Raw genomic sequence first — 17,377 nt, forward strand, 5'->3', positions numbered from 1 at the left:
CTTTGGTGTTTCTGAATAAGAAAGTGGAAATACAAATGTATTGAACGCCTGCAGATATCTGCTTTCTCAAGTGCATGTTCTGTCTACGGTAAAAAATCAATAAATGAAGAAATCGCCAGCTACCACTTGTGTTCACAGCTGCTAAAAAAAGCCAGAAACGAAATCGTAGAGACGGGAACAACCCCTGGTGAAGGAGCAGAAAGCTGGGGACTGGAGGGAAGGCATAAGGGAAGATGTGAGTAGAGGAGAAGCAATAGGAATTAGCTGTGACGTTTGTGTCGCGCCTGGCGTGATCCCCTTGTCTGAACTGTGATACCCCGTCGTTCTCCGGGGGTAGAGAGAAACCCAAAGGGCTGAGGTTTGAACTCTTATAACACACGGGATTTTCTCTCTCCCTGGCAGTCTTCAGACTTCAGCCCTGCCTTTTGCCTTCTGGCTGTTTCATTCCCGATACCAATATAAGTTCAATGCATAAAAGCTGGAGTGGGCACAAGAGCATCTTTGTTCCTCTTTGATTTCTGGTTTGGGTGTGCCGTGACCTTTGGCTAAAACGTGTGTTCAGCAGGAGGATTTTTGCTGATGAAAACACGTGCCTCCTGTCGCCTTTCGTGTGAAACCACGGAATGACCCTCTGCGCGCCCGGGCCCTGGGGCTCCTTCTCCATCAGTCACGGTGTCCTTGTCCCAGCGACAGCACATCTTGCCCTGCAGCCCATGGCTGCGCCCTCGGAGGCACCGCACACGCTGGCCCACGTGCCAGTCATCACGGAAACGGTTTAAGGAAGAGTGTGCTGGCTGGTGAACCCGCCGGCGCTTGAGCAAGATCAACTGGTTTGTGTAAGATTTCACAGCCTGTCTTAACCCCCTGCGTGTGTCCCAGGTTGGAGCTGGTGGCTCCTGGGAGGAGAAGGACAGCAAGAGGTGGTGGTGCTCCTGCTGCCCGAGGAGATGCCCGGAGGACAACCCAGGCACGGCCGGGGGACGTGACACGGGATTAACGGGGCAGCAGAGCGCTGCTTGCCCAGACCTTTGCTGGAGGCATTGCGGCATGGAACAAGCGGCAGCCCTTGTGGGGTCAGACAGCCCGTCGGGCCCCCGTCCTCCCTCCCTCTGCGCCCCTCCAGGGCCTGGGGGAAGGAGAACTGGGGGCCGTGATTTATCAAGGTGATGCCCCCCCGTCCCCGTTCGTGGCCCTTCACCGCGGAGGGGGGAGGTGGTGGTGGGGTTAATTTCAAATCAATCTGCTTGAAACCAAACAAAAACCAAAAAGAAAAAACAACCGCCAAGAAAAAAAGGTCGAAGGTTTTTTATTATTTTTTTATTAATTGGTGTCCCCGTGCCCGCAGGACCGATGTCCCCGCAGGGCCCCGGGGCCAGGCCAAGCCCTTCAGCGCTGCCCAGAGCCGCTGTCTCTCCTGCTCGGCGGCCGGGCCGGGGGGGCTTTGTCCGGGGACCCTCAGTCCCGCCCGGCTGCCGGGGTGCCGGGTCCATGGCAGGAGCCCGGCCGGTGCTGCGGGGGGGCGGCGGGGCCTGGGGGCGAGGGGCAGGGTCAGCACCGCGGGCACCGCTCGCGCCCTCCGCCAGCGCCCCCGCTCCATCCTGCCCCCGCCCCGTCCCGCCCCGCACCCCAGAGCCCCCCTGCCCGCCTGCGGGCACAGCCCCGCGCTCGCCCCCCCACCCCCGGCACACAGCGGGGTGCCCTCTGCCCCCCGCCGTCCCCTTCGCGCCCCGGGGGTCCCCCCGTCAGCCCGCCCCGGCCGTACCCTCGCGGCCCGCGGGCGGAGGCAGCTGCTCGTCCCGCCGGCCCCGGTAGACGCGGCCGTCCCGGCCCAGGAGCTGCGTCTGGTCGTGCTGGGAAGGGGAGAGCGGTTGGCTGGGACACGGGGCCCGATCCCGCGGCCCCAGCAACCCCCCGCACCCGGCCCTCCCTGGGGAAACTGAGGCACCGACCCTCCGCACGCTCAGCATCCCCCTCCCAGCCCCGCTCCTCCCCCCCGTGTCGTCCCCCCCCATCCCTACCCTGCTGGGGAGCACGGTGAGGGGCTGGAGCAGCCGCGGGGCGCCGGGCGGCCGGGGCTGGAGGCGCAGGGGGTGCTTCAGCACGGGGGTGAGGGTGTGCCGGCCCCCGCACTGCTGCGGCACGCTGGGGGAGCCGCGCTCGGCCGCCTGCTCCCTGTGGGATGGGGCACGGGGGGGTCAGCGCCTGGCACCCCATGCGGCACCCCGGGCGGCACCCTACGCCAGGGAGGGGGCCGGGGGTTCTCCCTGCTGGGGTACATCCCTCCCGGCTCCCCCCCGGCTGCTGCAGGAGACCCCACCCACCCAGCCCTGTGCACGGTCTCTGACCCCAGGGTCTCACTGAGCTGGCTGTGGCCTTGGCAGGTCCCTGCACCCCGCGGCAGGGACACAGAATCACAGAATCAATGAGGTTGGAAGAGCCCTCTGGGATCATCGAGTCCAACCATTGCCCTGACACCACCATGGCAACTAGACCAGGGCACTAAGTGCCATGTCCAGGCTTTTCTTAAACACCTCCAGAGATGGTGACTCCACCACCTCCCTGGGCAGCCCCTTCCAATGGCTAATGACCCTTGCTGAGAAGAAATGCTTCCTAATGTCCAACCTGACCCTCCCATGGCCAAACTTGAGGCTGTGTCCTCTTGTCCTATCGCTGGTTGCCTGGGAGAAGAGGCCGACTCCCACTGCGCTACAACCTCCCTTCAGGTAGTTGTAGACTGCACTAAGGTCACCTCTGAGCCTCCTCTTCTCCAGGCTAAACACCCCCAGCTCCCTCAGCCGTTCCTCGTGGGTCAGTTTAGGGACTCCTTTCGTCATTAATTATGGGAGCCAAAGGGGGGTGCGCGCGGGTGCGTGTGCAGGGGCGTGTGTGCAGGCGAGCTGCGTGTGCGTCCACCCGCGCGTGGGCGTAGGGGTGCCCGCACACCTCCCCCGCGTGTCCGCTCCGCCCCTGGGCGGGGCGCGGCGGGGCGGGGCGAGGCGCGTCCCCTCCGAGGGGAGGTGGCGGCGCGGGGGCGGGGCGGGCCATGGCGCGGGTGCTGGTGGTGGGCGCGGGGCTGACGGGCGGTGCGTGCGCGGCGCTGCTGCGGCGGGGGGCGGCGCTGGGCCGCGTCGCCGTGTGGGACAAGGCGCGGGGAGCAGGTGGGCACGGCGCGCGGCGCGGCGGGGCGGGGCGGGAGGTGGTGGCGGCGCGCGGCGCGGCGCGGCGGTCCCTGATTGGCTGTCGCGCAGGGGGCCGCATGAGCACGAGCCGCAGCGCGCGGGACGCCGCCTGCACCGCCGACCTGGGCGCGCAGTACGTCACCCTCGAGACGGAGCGCGCGGGGCCGCGCCGCAGGTGAGCCCCGCCCCGCCCCGCCCCGCGCGCGGCCTGAGGGGAGGCGCCGCCGTGGGCGGGGGGGGGCGAGGGGCGGCCGGGCCTCGGCCACAGCCCCCCCTGGGCAGCCGCCCCCCGCTGTCGGCCCTTCCCGCCCTCCTCTGCCGCCTCCGGTGGGAAGTGTTGGGGGGGGCGAAGCAGGCGGCGGTACGCGGGGTCGGGCGGGTTTGGTGGGCGGCCTGGTCTACCCTGCCCTCCCTTCGGGTGTCACGGCTCGACGGTTTTCACCGAAAACCCGTGGTGTTTATCAGCCCGCCGTAGGAAACGTAGGCGTGTGTAGCCCCGCTGCTTGAATCACAGAATCACAGACTGGTTTGGGTTGGAAGGGACCTTAAAGCCTATCCAGTTCCAACCCCCTGCCACGTACAGGAACACCTTCCACTAGACCAGGTTGCTCCAAGCCCCATCCAACCTGACCTTGAACACTGCCAGGGAGGGGGCAGCCACAGCTGCTCTGGGCAACCTGGGTCAGGGTCTCACCACCCTCACAGCAAAGAAGTTCTTCCTAATATCTATATCTCCCTTCTTTCAGTTTAAAACCATTCCCCCTTGTCCTATCACTCCATGCCCTTGTAAAAAAAAAATACTCAGAGATCTTTGCTTTCAAGAGCTGACACGCCTCAGAGTTGCATAAACGCTATGCAGGTGACAGGGAAGCGAGGTGTGAAAGAAGCGTGAGGTGTCTTGTCTTCGTGGGGATGTGACGCCTCTGCGCTGAAGAGCAGCAGTGGCTGAGTGGCAGGACGGGGGAGGATCACGTTGGTGGGGCCTGGTTGGGCTTGCAGGGTTCACGCCGCAGGCTGGGGAAGGGGATGGTGATGTAATGCTGGTGTAAAAATGCAAAAGTTGTGTGGAAGTCAAAGAAAAGGCAGGTGTATTTCAGGCAGCTGCATCCAGCTGCTGGAATGTTCCCGTGCTCCATGGTGGTGATGCAGTTTGTACTGATATTCAGAGCTTTAAGTTGCTGTTGTATATGCCCCTGCCACAGTCAGTCCTGAAACCTTCATGTCAAACCACTGGCAGTTTCTGTTACAGGCACGGTAGGTAGCCTTGGTCTCATGTAGGTAGCCTTGGTCTCATGTAAAAGGCCAGCCCCCGTAAAACAGCAAGGTAGTTTGTTGTTTTATAGCTATGGTTCCTGTCTGTGCATAGCCTGGCTTGAAACACGGGTTGTACGAGGTCGTTAAAAGCTGTTCTCTAAATTCAAAAGTTAGGCCAGTCTTAACATTAATTATGAAAAATAATGACAGCTGCCGTTGATTTTCATGCAGTGTATTTTCATCTGTGTCGTTTGCTCCCTTTAAGCTTCTACGAGGAACTTCTGTCTCATGGCATCTTGAAACTGCTGACTGCACCCATTGAAGGACTGGTAGTGAAGGAAGGCTCGTGCAATTACATGGCACCCCAGGGCATCTCCTCTGTTGTCAAGTATTATTTAGAACAGTCAGGTAATTTTTTTGATGCCTTTGTATGAAATGAAAGGTTTTAATGATTGTGTTTTTGATGGCATTCTTGAACTGTCTTTCAAAATTAAATCTCCAAGGAGAATGTTCAAGTTCTTTATTTGTTTATGTATGTCTTGAAGTTGCTTAGATGGATAAACATGTCTGCGAGCTCTATAAATTTTCAAGTCCTGCAGGCGCTTCACTGACTTCAGCTGCACTGCTGGCATATAAAAACCTCTATACAAAAATGACGTCTGGAGGATCAGGCGCCAAGCTTATATTTACTCCGTTGACTTTAGCATGTGTAAGTTGGACCTTACACAATTAGGACAGAGATAATTTCGTGGGAGTGAGATCACGGTTGAGAAGAGATTTGAGTTGCAACTTGAGTGAAGTGAGTGTTTGGGTGTTTTTTCACAAGTGTGTACTTAAGTTAACTGTGCTGTTTAACTGAGCAACTGGGAACATTGTGGTGAGCTCTATCCGGTGTTTCATAGAAAGGAGCGCTTATGCGGTCTGTGAACCTACTGTGTTGAAAGTCTTTTAGAAAAGATGGAAGGAGAAGATCATCTGCTAGTTTAAACTGTGTAACTACTCTATTGGGTGTAATGTGGCAGAACCACTTGTACAGTTTGGTGACTGATTTAACTCTGGTTTGAAAAAATGTTAGCTTTATCAGCAGTCAAGCTTTGCTTCTTTCATGTGATTGGTTTTGTCTTTTTAATTAGCTGGCTTTTTTAGACCCTAATCTTGCAAGTAATTAACTACGTTCCTGTCTTCTGATGTATGAGAGATGCTAACAGGGACAGCGCTCTCTTTTTCAGCTCCTGGGGGTGTGCTTTGATTGCTTACCCTGTGCCACCTCCTGTGCTCATCGGATTTCGCTCTTGAATTGGTTCAGCTCACCAAAGCCACTGTAAACTAACCTGACAAAAGAGAGCAGCTGGTAGTTTTCCATCTGTTTACTGAGCTGAATCATGTCAGAGAGCAGTCAGGTGAATACCAGCCATAGCACAGGGGAGTGAAGGGATCTTTTCAGCTGATGAGGATCCCCTCTTCTAATGTCGTATGCTAGCTCTTAAATTGATGCCACCTAATGTGTGAAACTTTGCCCTAAGACCATCTGTGTGCTTTGCTGTTTGCGAGTCATGTGGTTACTAAGGGAAACTGCTCTGCGTTTTCTCTGTGGAATTCACTGTTACATGTATTTAACTTCTTCTTTTTCCAAGCAGGTGCAGATGTCTTCTATGAACGGCATGTAACTCACATCTCTCTCCGAGATGGAAAATGGGAAGTCTCCAGGAAAACGGGACCGCCGGAACTGTTTGATATAGTTATTCTCACAATGCCTGTTCCACAAATTCTTCAGCTGCAAGGTGACATTGTAAACAGTAAGTTCATACCTCAAAACCGCGGGTGTCTAGCGTAAAATGGCAATTGAGCATCTTGTGTAGCTAAGAAACACTCAACAGTCTGAGCTGCCTGTTAATTTCTGAATCTGGAAATGGTAGGAGGTGGGTAATTTTGAGGCTGTATGTGTGGCGCATGAGCAGTAACACCTTGCCAGCAAAAATATCTAGAGACTTATTTTTATTTTTCCAGGTAAGGAAGCAGCCTCAGCGTATGTGCAGGCTAACACTATTGACCAGGCTCAGACAAGTCAGATCAGCTTGCACAGCCAAGTGAAAACCAACATATTCATTTGCACCACCAGAGTCAGTTTTGGGTCAAAACAAGGAGCAGATCTGACTCCGAGCGTGGTACCCGCTCACTGGTGCTGACAGAGGAGGCAAAAGCAGGACAGTGTCAGTGTGGAGGAGAGAGGAGGACTATTCCTTTCAGCAGCTGTCCACAGTTAAATACCTTAGGCTTAACGTGAAATTGCATCTCCAATCCCAAGAGCAGTGGGTCGAGGAAAACCCCATTCTCTGGCAGCAAAGCTCAGCTCTTTGACATGCAATCAATAGAAGGCTGAGATTTAGAGATACAGTGATGTATCCTGACCCTCTGTAAGTCAAAAAGGATCTGAAATCTACACCCTGTTCAGGCTATGAAACACCTTCCTTACATTCTCCTCACTTATTTTCCCCTCACCTCTTAGCCTAAAGAAACAGTAGTAAAGAAGCCAACAGCTCCAACGCTAAGGAACTGCAGGGTATGGGGAGTCAGCCCTGTTGTCCGAGATGAAGGATTAGCAATTGGTTGGAAATCTGAAAGCCAGTCTCACACAGGGTACAGGGAAAGAGAGGAAGAGAAATGGGGAGAAAGGGAGGAAAAGACAAAACTTGCTGGGTTTCCTCAGATAAAAGTTGTGGAAACTGAGAGTTCCAGCATTCCACGTGCAAGTGAAATGAATACCTTAACTACATCTTCTGAAGGGGACCTGCCCACTTTTTGGACATGAAAGGATCCAGTTACTCCAGGAAAAACAATTTGCAAAGACATCAGCTCTGATTGAGAAGGCCTTGAGATGCAGACTAGAGGAACCTCAGGAAGACTCTGAGAAAACAGCACTAAGCACTGCCTCTGCTTTTCTTCTGTTCCCAGGACATTCACTATCGACCACCATTAGAAAGGACACTGGACAGGACTGGCCATAGTTGTTATACATCACTCTCCTCTTACTTCCTACTGCTTGCAGAGCCGTGCTTCAGTTAGGGTCCAGTCAATGTTTTTAATATGTGGCTATCAAAAGGAAAATATGTAATTATGAAAAGGACGTCTATACATTTACCCTGTTCATATGATTCAGAGTATGAAGTGAAAGAGCACACTCACTAACCAAGAAAATTCAGTGGGGATACCATTACTTTCCACAGTAAAGGGACAGGGGAAACGAGAGCATATAGAACAACAAATAGCAGAGAAGTCCTGTTCTTACAGGGTATTTGTCATCTCTTTAGGCACCAAGCTTAAAATAAGAGGTTGTAATGAAAATACTTCTCTTCTTTACTGTGATCAATTTTCCCTTTGCTACTGTAAAACACTGTGCTGCAGTTCAACATCCCGCTGCCATCTATCCTTCTCTTTTTTTCTTCCTCCGTGTCCTCTTCTTTTGCCTCACACAGGTCCTGGTTACTATGAAGCAACTTCAGACAGATGCTTGCAGCTCACTAACCACCTCCACCTATTGCCTTGGTATCTTTTAACAGACAGTTTCCAAATCACGCTCAGGTATTTAAACACGTTAAAATCCAAAATACAGCAGAGCACAAGGAGACAAGCGTTAAAGTCGTCTTCATCTTTCAAGCACTCGCGGTTTTTCTACAAACCAGAAAGCAAAAAACCCACAAATTTTAAAGTGTCTCCTTCAGGAGCTGGCAGCAGAGAGGCAACCGGCCCAGAACTGACTCGAGCCACATGGATGCCCCTGCGCTGCTGCCAGCACGCTGAGTTCAAAGAGAGGTTATTAGCCAGACGCAGCACGTGTGTGGTACAGCACCACAGCTGAGGTGATAAATCCACAGCCCAGCACACTTCAAATGGCTCTGCCAGGGTCAGCACAGGCCTGGCTGGGCTTCCTGGCTTCTGCTCAGCATCAGTGAACCTGTAAAGCAGTTCAGTCATCTTTATGCTCTGGTCTTCCAAATCCAAAGACAGAATTTGGTGATTCTAATGGAAAACATATTTGTGCATTCCTGGTGTACAAGCTAGCACTTCCAGCTGCTCCTGGAAGGGGAGGAATCCTTTTGCTGCTGTGCTCACGCTGCAGCTGACATGAGGGATGGGCAGAGTTGGAGGAAGGGGAGGGCTTTCTCCTAGCAACAGCAGCCTGTGTGGCCAGCTCAGAGGTCACGTGTAACTACTCTGAGACTGCAGGCAAGGGGCTTAAAGTGAAGGGGGGCAGGATTTAGGAGTACAGCTACCTTAATTGCTGATCTTGAAGGCCTTTATTATGCAGAAGACAGACACTGAAGCTAAATGAAGAACGTGGCTTGGCGTCTTGTGGTAATATTAATCTCGGACACTGTTGTGATTTGTGATGAGCAGTGTCAATGGAGCGAGCTTTGGCTATTTCCCCAACAGCCCTGTTTTTGACTGTAACTAGCCTTTACTGCACGCCCTCTTTTGCTTCAGCTTCAAATCATCCCTGCTTTGGCATCTTCTTAATTAGAGGCAGCTAGTTTAAAGATCTTCCAGGTTCCCTTTTAGCCACTGAGGTATAATTGGATCTATCCGTTCAAAGCCAAATTAAGTTTTAAATGGATTTTGATGAGGGATTGTTAGCATTAATGTTCAGATAAAGGCTGTGAAATAAGTGAAGGTGCAAAGGAACAGCTGTGTGGAGTAGGTGATCCATTAGTAAGCAATTAACATTTGATATTTGTGCATAAAAGAACCTGAGTTGGAGGGTTCAGTTGACTAGCCAGAAGTGGTAATTCACCCCTCGCAGGGATTCACCATCTTCCTGTTTGAGCCTCAAGACTGACTGTCACATCGGTACTTTCCCCTTCCTTGAGAATATTTAACTGTCTGAATATTGTGTTTTTAAGCAGTGGTCCCACAGATGATTGCCGTAAACGTGCAGTGTGTTTCTTTAATAACAAACCAGTTTGGACACCTACGCCCACGTGTTCAGAGATGTCTCCTGAAATTTAGGCTCCTATATTTGCAGTTAGGTGCTTCAACAAAAGCGTCCTGCGCATGTGTGTGTTGTGAGTTCCTCTTCATCGCAGATCTGGTGTGTGTGCCCACACTGGACTGCGTGAGCGGCCAGCACCTGGCAATCGAGTTACCTTAACGTAGGTGCCTTTGGGTCCAGCGGCCGATCTGCTCTTTGATTTGCAAATGGTAACTTGTGTCTTTATTTTGATGTCTTGAGGACTTCTTTATTTAGACGCCTTTAATATCCTGTTGCAGAAAACAAATGAGATGAGGCTTACAATTTGAACCCAAAATTTAACCTTCAGTGACATGACTTACTAGGTCTCGGGTTTGTGTTCTGCCTTTAAGAATGAAGGCTACTGACAGGGGAATTCACAGCCTACTTGAGGGAGGTCTTCTCTCACCTCCCAAATTCTTTGAAAATCATTTTAGTTTATTTACATCACATTCAGAGAATTAAGATTTTGAAATGATGACCCTCCCAAATTTTATGTTCAGTGGCAAAGTTTCCATTTTAATACTTAAAGCTTTGCAGACTAAAGCTTTTGTTACGTTGATTTATTAGTTGGTGCCTTCTGCCTGTTCTTTAACCTTTTAGATGAGCCTGAACGTTATGTCATTGTGAAGCTGTATACATTTAGGAGGAGACAGAATTAAGTGGCCTTTGGCAGCCTAGAATTATCATTTTAAATGGACTGTGTCAGAAACGACTTCCAGAATTATTTCTATTATGAATGTAAAGCCAAAACTTAGATTAATGGAGAAGTTAGTGTGTATACAGAGCTTGCTTTATTTATATAGATATAAAAATATATATGTATATATATACACACATATATATATGTGTGTATATTTACATATATAAAGCATTTTGTTCTGTTTACTTGTATTCTTTTTTTTGGTTTGTTTGTATTCTTTGAATTTTGCCAGCATTTATCAATTCTTAACTGAAAGGGGGCAGGGAAGGAAATGACTTGCCTGTGGCCAATCTTTTTAGATTTATTCATCTTTATTCATCTTCATTTTCAACCTTTATTGATTCCTTCTACCAAATAGGCTTATCAGTTGCATATTGAGCAATAGCAGAGAGAGAAGTAGTAATAATGCTGCTAGAAGTCATAAGCTTTGAAATCTCTTAAGCTAGTAAAGTTGTTGAATTGGTAGTCTGTGAAACAGGCATTCTTAGGGCTCTTTGATACTGGTATCTGGTGAAATTACTCCTCACTGATTTGATTTGGTTGGTTTCCATTCACAAATTGTGTGTGTCCTGTGTTTACTTGAAGTTACAGCAGAATTACCAAACAAAATTAATCAAAAGAAGAAAAATCCTTTTGCAATGTCTTTATTTTTCCCCTGCTTTCCTTTCTTTATGTAACACGTGAAGAGTTAGTAACTTTCTAAGCATTTAAAACAGCCGAGTTACTAGCATGGGGTTGAGGCAGAAGGGTTAGCTCCTTGCAACATGTTTGGAACAACAATAGGTGGCAGCAATCAAATGATGTTTGGGACATTGAGCTTGAATAACCAAATTAGGTTTAGTGCATTTACTTGTATTTGAGCTTTACATATTTTGGGAGTAAATATTGTAGTTATGCAGAAGGTAAAAGGAAAATGAATAAATGTTTCTGAGTTCTGTAATGTAAATTCAGTGTCAGAAAAGGAATAAATTTGCTTAAAAGCAGGATCTCTGCAGATGAAAGGACTAGATTTTGCAAATGTTCATCACCTAATAGTATTTGAGACATGCTGGACTGTTATATTGGCTGCTGATGGTAGAAAAATCCTAGATTTATATACCAGATTCCACGTGATTACTGAGCAATATAGTCATTTTCGGTGCATTTCCAGATCAGATTGACAAACTTTTTTGTCGGTTCTGTTTTTAGTAAGACGTTTGGCAACATGGCAATTAAAGATTGCAACAATTTGCAGTAGTTTTTATCTGTGTGTTCAGAATGTTTTCATTAAGTTGCTTTACTTGGAATGTAAAATTACAGTTCCGCATGTTTAATCTGCTAATGAAACGGAATGGCTTGGCTTTTGTTTCAAGCCTGACCTATTTTTTTTCCATCTGTGTGAGTGTCCCACATGTTTTAAATAATACAAGCTGATGAGAAGATACAAGTAAAATAGGACTGTATTTACGTAGGGAGGCTTTATAATGTGAATTAGGAAAGCACAACTCTTGATAATTTTTCATGAGTCCCAAGTTCTTGCTGAGTGAATGGGTTTATTTTTGGAGAGCACGACGATAAATTCTGAATTTTGTACTTCCAGTTCCAAGCAATTTTAGCAGGGCTTATCCAGGCTTTGAGTTTGCTCTCATTACCCAACATATCTAAAATGTCTAGTGTAAACATGTACACTGATTTGTTGGTTACTTATCAGACCTTAGGAGCTGAGGTCACACCGTGCAAATATTTGTGCTTTCTGGAAATACAAGTAGTTATTAGTTTTGCATGAGGCTAGCTGTTGGTATTCATGTGGTCTTTTAAAACCCTGTCACTCATCTGGCACGGAAGCATCCTAGTACTGACTGAGGCTGTGATGGTGGAAGGATCTGTGTTGGTAAAATCGGGCAGTACACTGATAGAAGTGCAAGAGGCCTTTGTCTGGATTATCAGTGCTGCAGCAGAAACACGGGGCGTCTTACTCTGTAGTGAAACCCTCTGTCCTTGCCCGTGGGAGAGCTGTTGGTGAGATGCAGCTGAACTGAACACAGCTCTCCTTAGCTGTAACCTGACAGTTAGGATGAGCTGTTCTCTGTTTCGCTTCTGGCTGTGAATTTTACCTGTGATTCAGTGAATGACAGCCTGTCCCTACCTCCCACTGCTCGTGTCAGCTCCACCTCTTACCTTCCACTGCAGTGTTTTGTATCTTCCTGTGAGTTTTCATAGAATCACAGAATGGTTTGGGTTAGAAGGGACGTTAAAGCCCATCTAGTTCCAGCCCCCCTGCCATGGGCAGGGGCACCTTCCACCAGACCAGGTTGCTCCAAGCCCCATCCAACCTGGCCTTGAACACTGCCAGGGAGGGGGCAGCCACAACTTCTCTGGGCAACCTGGGCCAGTGTCTCACCACCCTCACAGGAAAGAATTTCTTCCTCATATCTCATCTCAGTCTCCCCTCTTTCAGTTTAAAACCGTTCCCCCTTGTCCTGTCACTCCATGCCCTTGTCAAAAGTCCCTCTCCAGCTTTCCTGTAGCCCCTTCAGGTACTGGAAGGCTGCTAGAAGGTCTCCCCGGAGCCTTCTCTTCTCCAGGCTGAACAGCCCCAACTCCCTCAGCCTGTCTCCAGAGCAGAGGTGCTCCAGCCCTCTGATCATCTTTGTGGCCTCCTCTGGACTCGCTCCAGCAGCTCCATGTCCTTCTTATGCTGGTGGGCCCAGACCTGGATGCAGCACTGCAGCGGGGTTCTCATGAGAGCAGAGCAGAGGGACAGAATCCCCTCCCTCGCCCTGCTGGCCACGCTGCTGGGGATGCAGCCCAGGACACGGTTGGCTTTCTGGGCTGCAAGAGCACATTGCCGGCTCATGGTGAGCTTCTCATCACCCATCACCCCCAGTCCTTCTCCTCAGGGCTGCTCTCAACCCATTCTCCGCCCAGCCTGTGTTTGTGCTTGGGATTGCCCTGACCCACGTGCTTGACCTTGCACTTGCCCTTGTTGAACTTCATGTGGTTCACACGGGCCCAGCTCTCGAGCCTGTCAAGGCCCCTCTGGATGGATCCATCAAGGTACCCTGCTGTGATCTGACTTACCAATCCAGCAAGGAGCGGGGGGGAAGAGAGAGAGACATGTAAGCGTGGGGTTGGTTTTGCTCGGCCAAGGAGTTGGATTAGCTCGTGGAATGGTCTGACAAGCACGAGAAAGCAGGCAGAAAGGAGGGGCTGGGACTACGCATCTGGGAGCAGAGGAGGGTCTAAGGAGGAGCTGCGCACACTTGTGTGTTCAGCTGCCGCTGAAACCACTACGTCAGCCTTTAAAGCAGGGAAGTTGTTACATGTTCTCTGCCTCCTGCAGCTCAGTATAGCCTCCCTTCTAAGGGGGTACTTTTCAAAAAAAGGCTACTGCAGCTGGAATTGCACATCAGGGAAAAAAGAAAAATCAAAGTAGGCTGTGCATATTCTTAAGTGTTTGACTTAGCCTATTTTCAGGTGTTTCTTTATATCTAGAGTGCTTATAATGGACTTGTTCTGCAGTTATTAGTTGGACACGTTGAAAGTCTATCCAAAGTCAAATAGGCTACCACACTGCTTCCAGTGGCCCTCTTCGTCTGAGGAGTGTGAGGATTAAACCCGATGTGTGTGAGCAGGAGAGGTTTGAAAAGGAGAATGAAATAGAATATATATTAGATAAAGGGCTACTTTGCATTTTATTCTTGTCAGTCAAGGCTGCCTGCCTCTGGTAGAAAGCTGAAACTTTGATTTGACAGATTTCAGAGTAAAACAGAAGGAAAAAAGCAAGATACAGTGCTGGAAGAGGAGAGCATGCTGCCGTTTGTCTTCAGTCTTGGAGGGAGTGGGGCAGCTGCTTCCTACTCCGGGGAAAACCCGCATTAGGTCCTCTAACCAGCCCAGGATGACAGCTCTTAAACAGAAACCCTGCAGAGGGGCTCTCCCTCCGTCACAGCATCCCTTTTTAGTGGCTGGTGACGTTGCAGAAACATTTCTTCCAGCCGTCCCTATTACTTGTCCTACTCTACCTCCAGCAAGTCAGCTGTATGAGCACAACTGTCTGTGGGACCACAATAATGCAGTCCCCCCTCCTTCTTCCCCCTCAAAAGGCGGGGGGAGTTATTTTTAGCAGTATCAGTGGTGTGATCTTCAGTTCACCATGTGGCCCGCAGACTTACTGGCACGTTATGCACTTTCAGCCAGGGTAGGAGAGCAGCACAGGGGCTGTGCAAGTGATTGAACCGTATGAGCAAAGAAATGCTCATGAATCTGTGGTTTGAATTCTAAGCTTAGGTTTCCTGTGTAGTCCCAGGAGAGATTCAGAGCACCTGCACATTAAACTGACAGCAGATTGCGCTGATTTAGCTAAACCAGTTTTTAAAAAAGTTACTTCTGACGTGTAAGGCAGTGCTGCTTTTGTGTGTTGACACACTTAATTCAGCCTGATCTGGCTGTCTGTGATTACTGTAACCTGGACATGCTTCTCTTCCTGTCCCTACTGCCTGTGCTGGTTGGCAGAGTGCTTCGATACCAGGGGACTCGATCACAGGGACTTTAATGCTTGTTTAGCCTCTTTGTATCATTCCAGTAGTGTATCTCAAAACAGAGAATGGGACCCCAGGAATATCAGATCAGCTAAACATGAGCCCATGTCCGTATGCACACGTTAGGTTTTTTTTTCCTAAATAATAAAGGTGGTGGTATTTGAACACAGGACATACTTGGAACAGAATAAATAAATGCTCTAAAATTTGTTTATCTCAACAATAAACACAGATACCTCTCAGTTTTTCCCAACAGCAGACAGTCTTTGGTACTGTCCAGGGATTGTGTTTAGACAGAGAAATCTTTCCAAAGCTGCTCTTTGCCATGAGCCTAAAGAGGCGGGGGGAAAAAGTTCCCTGCCAAAAAAATGTGACCAAACTGAGCAATTCTGAAACATCTTTATTTGTGTCTCTTGGGACACGCGTTTAATGAGCTGATGGTTTCTGTGTTGTAAGAAGCTTGGATGTGCTACTAAGAGCTTACTCTTCAGTAAGTCTAGTTAAGGCATTTGTATCAGACTTGAATTTTTAGATCCTGAATCTAAAATGGTTTTGATGATTGATTTTGGGAAACAATGATAATGCACATCTTGTCTCTCCCTTTGAATAAAATACTTCTTTGTGTGAAGTTTTGCTTTTGGTTTTTTTTTTTTTTTTTGGAGGGAGTAGGGGAGGAAAAAAAAGCTTTAGAAAAGCTTTCCTTCCTTTCCTATTACCACACCTGCTCAGCACACTGAAATGTGTGAAGGTGGCCATAGGCTGACTTTGACTTTATAGCCTGTAGTTTGATGTGAAATCTACGACTTGAAACTATTGCTTTTATAGAGTTGAAAACCTTTGAAAAGTCTGGTGCAGGTTTGGAAGCAGTCTTAACTTCTAATTGCTTGCTTTGGGATTTTTTTTTTTAATTAGAGCTGTAATCAAATAGGCAGACAGAAGTCTTCACTGCAACACTTTTTTTTAATGCTATGTTTATTTTAATATATTCTCATAGCTTAGGCAGTGCCTCTAGACTGCATGGGTTTTTGTGGATTTCTAGGGGCTTTTTTAATAGTTGCTGGCCACTCACACCACTAATTGAGACCGTTCTTTATAAAGATTATCTTTACCTCCCACAGATACATCTGTAAACTTTTAAGTTATTTTTGCAGTCCACATCTGGATTAGAGCAGGAAAAAAAATATTAATTTTGAACTTAATGAGATTTTTGGCTCCGTTGAGTCATACATAAAATTTGCATTGAGCTTGCAGTCAGCTTTTCACACTCGGCATCATAATTTCCAAGAATGTATGGTATGCTCTTGTATTAAAAAAAACCCCTCAGGAATAACTTACCCTCAGACACTTTTTGTGGCAGCTAAGTGCTGTTCCGTGTGCCATCAGGTGAGATGATGTAGATGGTAGAGATTTTTATTTTGCAGAAGCGTTGCAACGCGCGTTGTCAGCCTTAAAGGCGTCGGAGGGGTCAGCTCACTGATGTGGCTGAAAACTAACACTGGGAGGGAAAAAAATGCCACAACTAAAAAGGTTTGTGTTTGTGTCAGCAGGTTGGTCTGGTTTAGTCTGTGGCTGTGCGGGCTCTAGAGCTGAGCAAACCTGAGAGCGATGTGAACGCCTTCTCTGGTTAGAAATTTGCAGTCGGGCCAGTTGAAGCTGACTGTGAAACTTAGGATACAGGCATGTTTCCTCTGTCCCCTCTCTTTCTGCCTGTTCCTTACTGGATTAAAACCTGGGTCAATTCCTTAATCCTCTTCCCTGCGTGGCCAGCAGGCAGCCATGTCAACCCAACTGAAATTAGGTTGGGGGGGGTGTCGTAGCCAAAAAGACCAGGCAGCGCTGGCAGTGGCTTATGTTGTCAGAGAAGCTGAGAACAGTGGCCTTTTTCTTCTATAATTTCCATCCGGAATATTATAATCTCCTGTTAGTCTTTTAGCTGTATGGTGTTTTGGGTTTACCTGCATTGCCTTAGAAGCCTGCGTTTACTGTTGGTTGCCTTGCTCTTCCTTAGGATTTGAATTCCCCACTAAATCCACCTTTTCAGAGGTACTCAAAGCGCTGTGTAGGTCTCCTGTGACTATAGTCCTTAAAAAAACCAGTCCTGATAAACTTTGTTCAGTGACTGGGGTAGTTCTCGACTCTTTTCAAGACAGAATCTGACTTTCTAACCCAGTATTTCAGAGGTCACTGATAATACTGATTTCTTCAGGTTTACTGTTACTTCCAATATTTTGTGACATGAGTTGTCTTTAAGAGTTGGTTAATGTTGGTGGTATGTTGGACTGTGAATGAACTCTGTTCCAAGACTTGGAATCATAAGACCCGCTGCGCTGTTCTGACCCACACGAGCTTCCCGAGAGCTGGCAGATGACGGTGGGCGCTCACCTGGCTTGTGCCTCCGTCAGATGACCAAGAGTGGAGGTTGAAGTCTGTGCGAATGAGCGTGCTGTGTTAAATAGCGTGCCTGGAGGTAAGGTCTTGCGTTTGTCGTGTACCTTAGTAGTTTGTTTGAAAACCATAAATATTGCCGGAGCTTATAATAAAAGTCAGATGTGAGACTTGCCAAAGCTCTTTGGGTCTTGAGTTCATTTATCTGAATTTCTGTTTACTTTAGCAGCTCTTCTAGTATCTGCCATCAGTTCTTCATCTAGTGATGTTTTGAGGGATTGAGAACTTTTTCACATGTGGTTTCGCAGAACAACTTTAAGTACTGTTTCAC

The 17,377-nt window shown here is 48.7% G+C and overlaps 1 protein-coding gene across 2 annotated transcripts in view; it reads left to right on the top strand.

The window, feature by feature from the left end:
• Nucleotides 1-3,043: 3,043 nt before the first annotated feature.
• The window catches only part of RNLS (renalase, FAD dependent amine oxidase), an 82,217-nt gene continuing 67,883 nt past the window's right edge, over nt 3,044-17,377 (top strand). Inside the window, exons 1-4 of one of the 2 annotated variants that reach the window (XM_068416684.1) lie at nt 3,044-3,158; nt 3,249-3,354; nt 4,699-4,841; nt 6,068-6,229. In XM_068416684.1, the coding sequence (XP_068272785.1) occupies nt 3,044-3,158; nt 3,249-3,354; nt 4,699-4,841; nt 6,068-6,229 (526 nt within the window). The remainder of the gene's footprint in view (nt 3,159-3,248; nt 3,355-4,698; nt 4,842-6,067; nt 6,230-17,377) is intronic. The other variant, XM_068416685.1, reaches the window with a different exon arrangement.

The sequence above is a fragment of the Nyctibius grandis genome, chromosome 20 (assembly GCF_013368605.1).
Source record: "Nyctibius grandis isolate bNycGra1 chromosome 20, bNycGra1.pri, whole genome shotgun sequence".
NCBI lineage: Eukaryota > Metazoa > Chordata > Aves > Nyctibiiformes > Nyctibiidae > Nyctibius > Nyctibius grandis.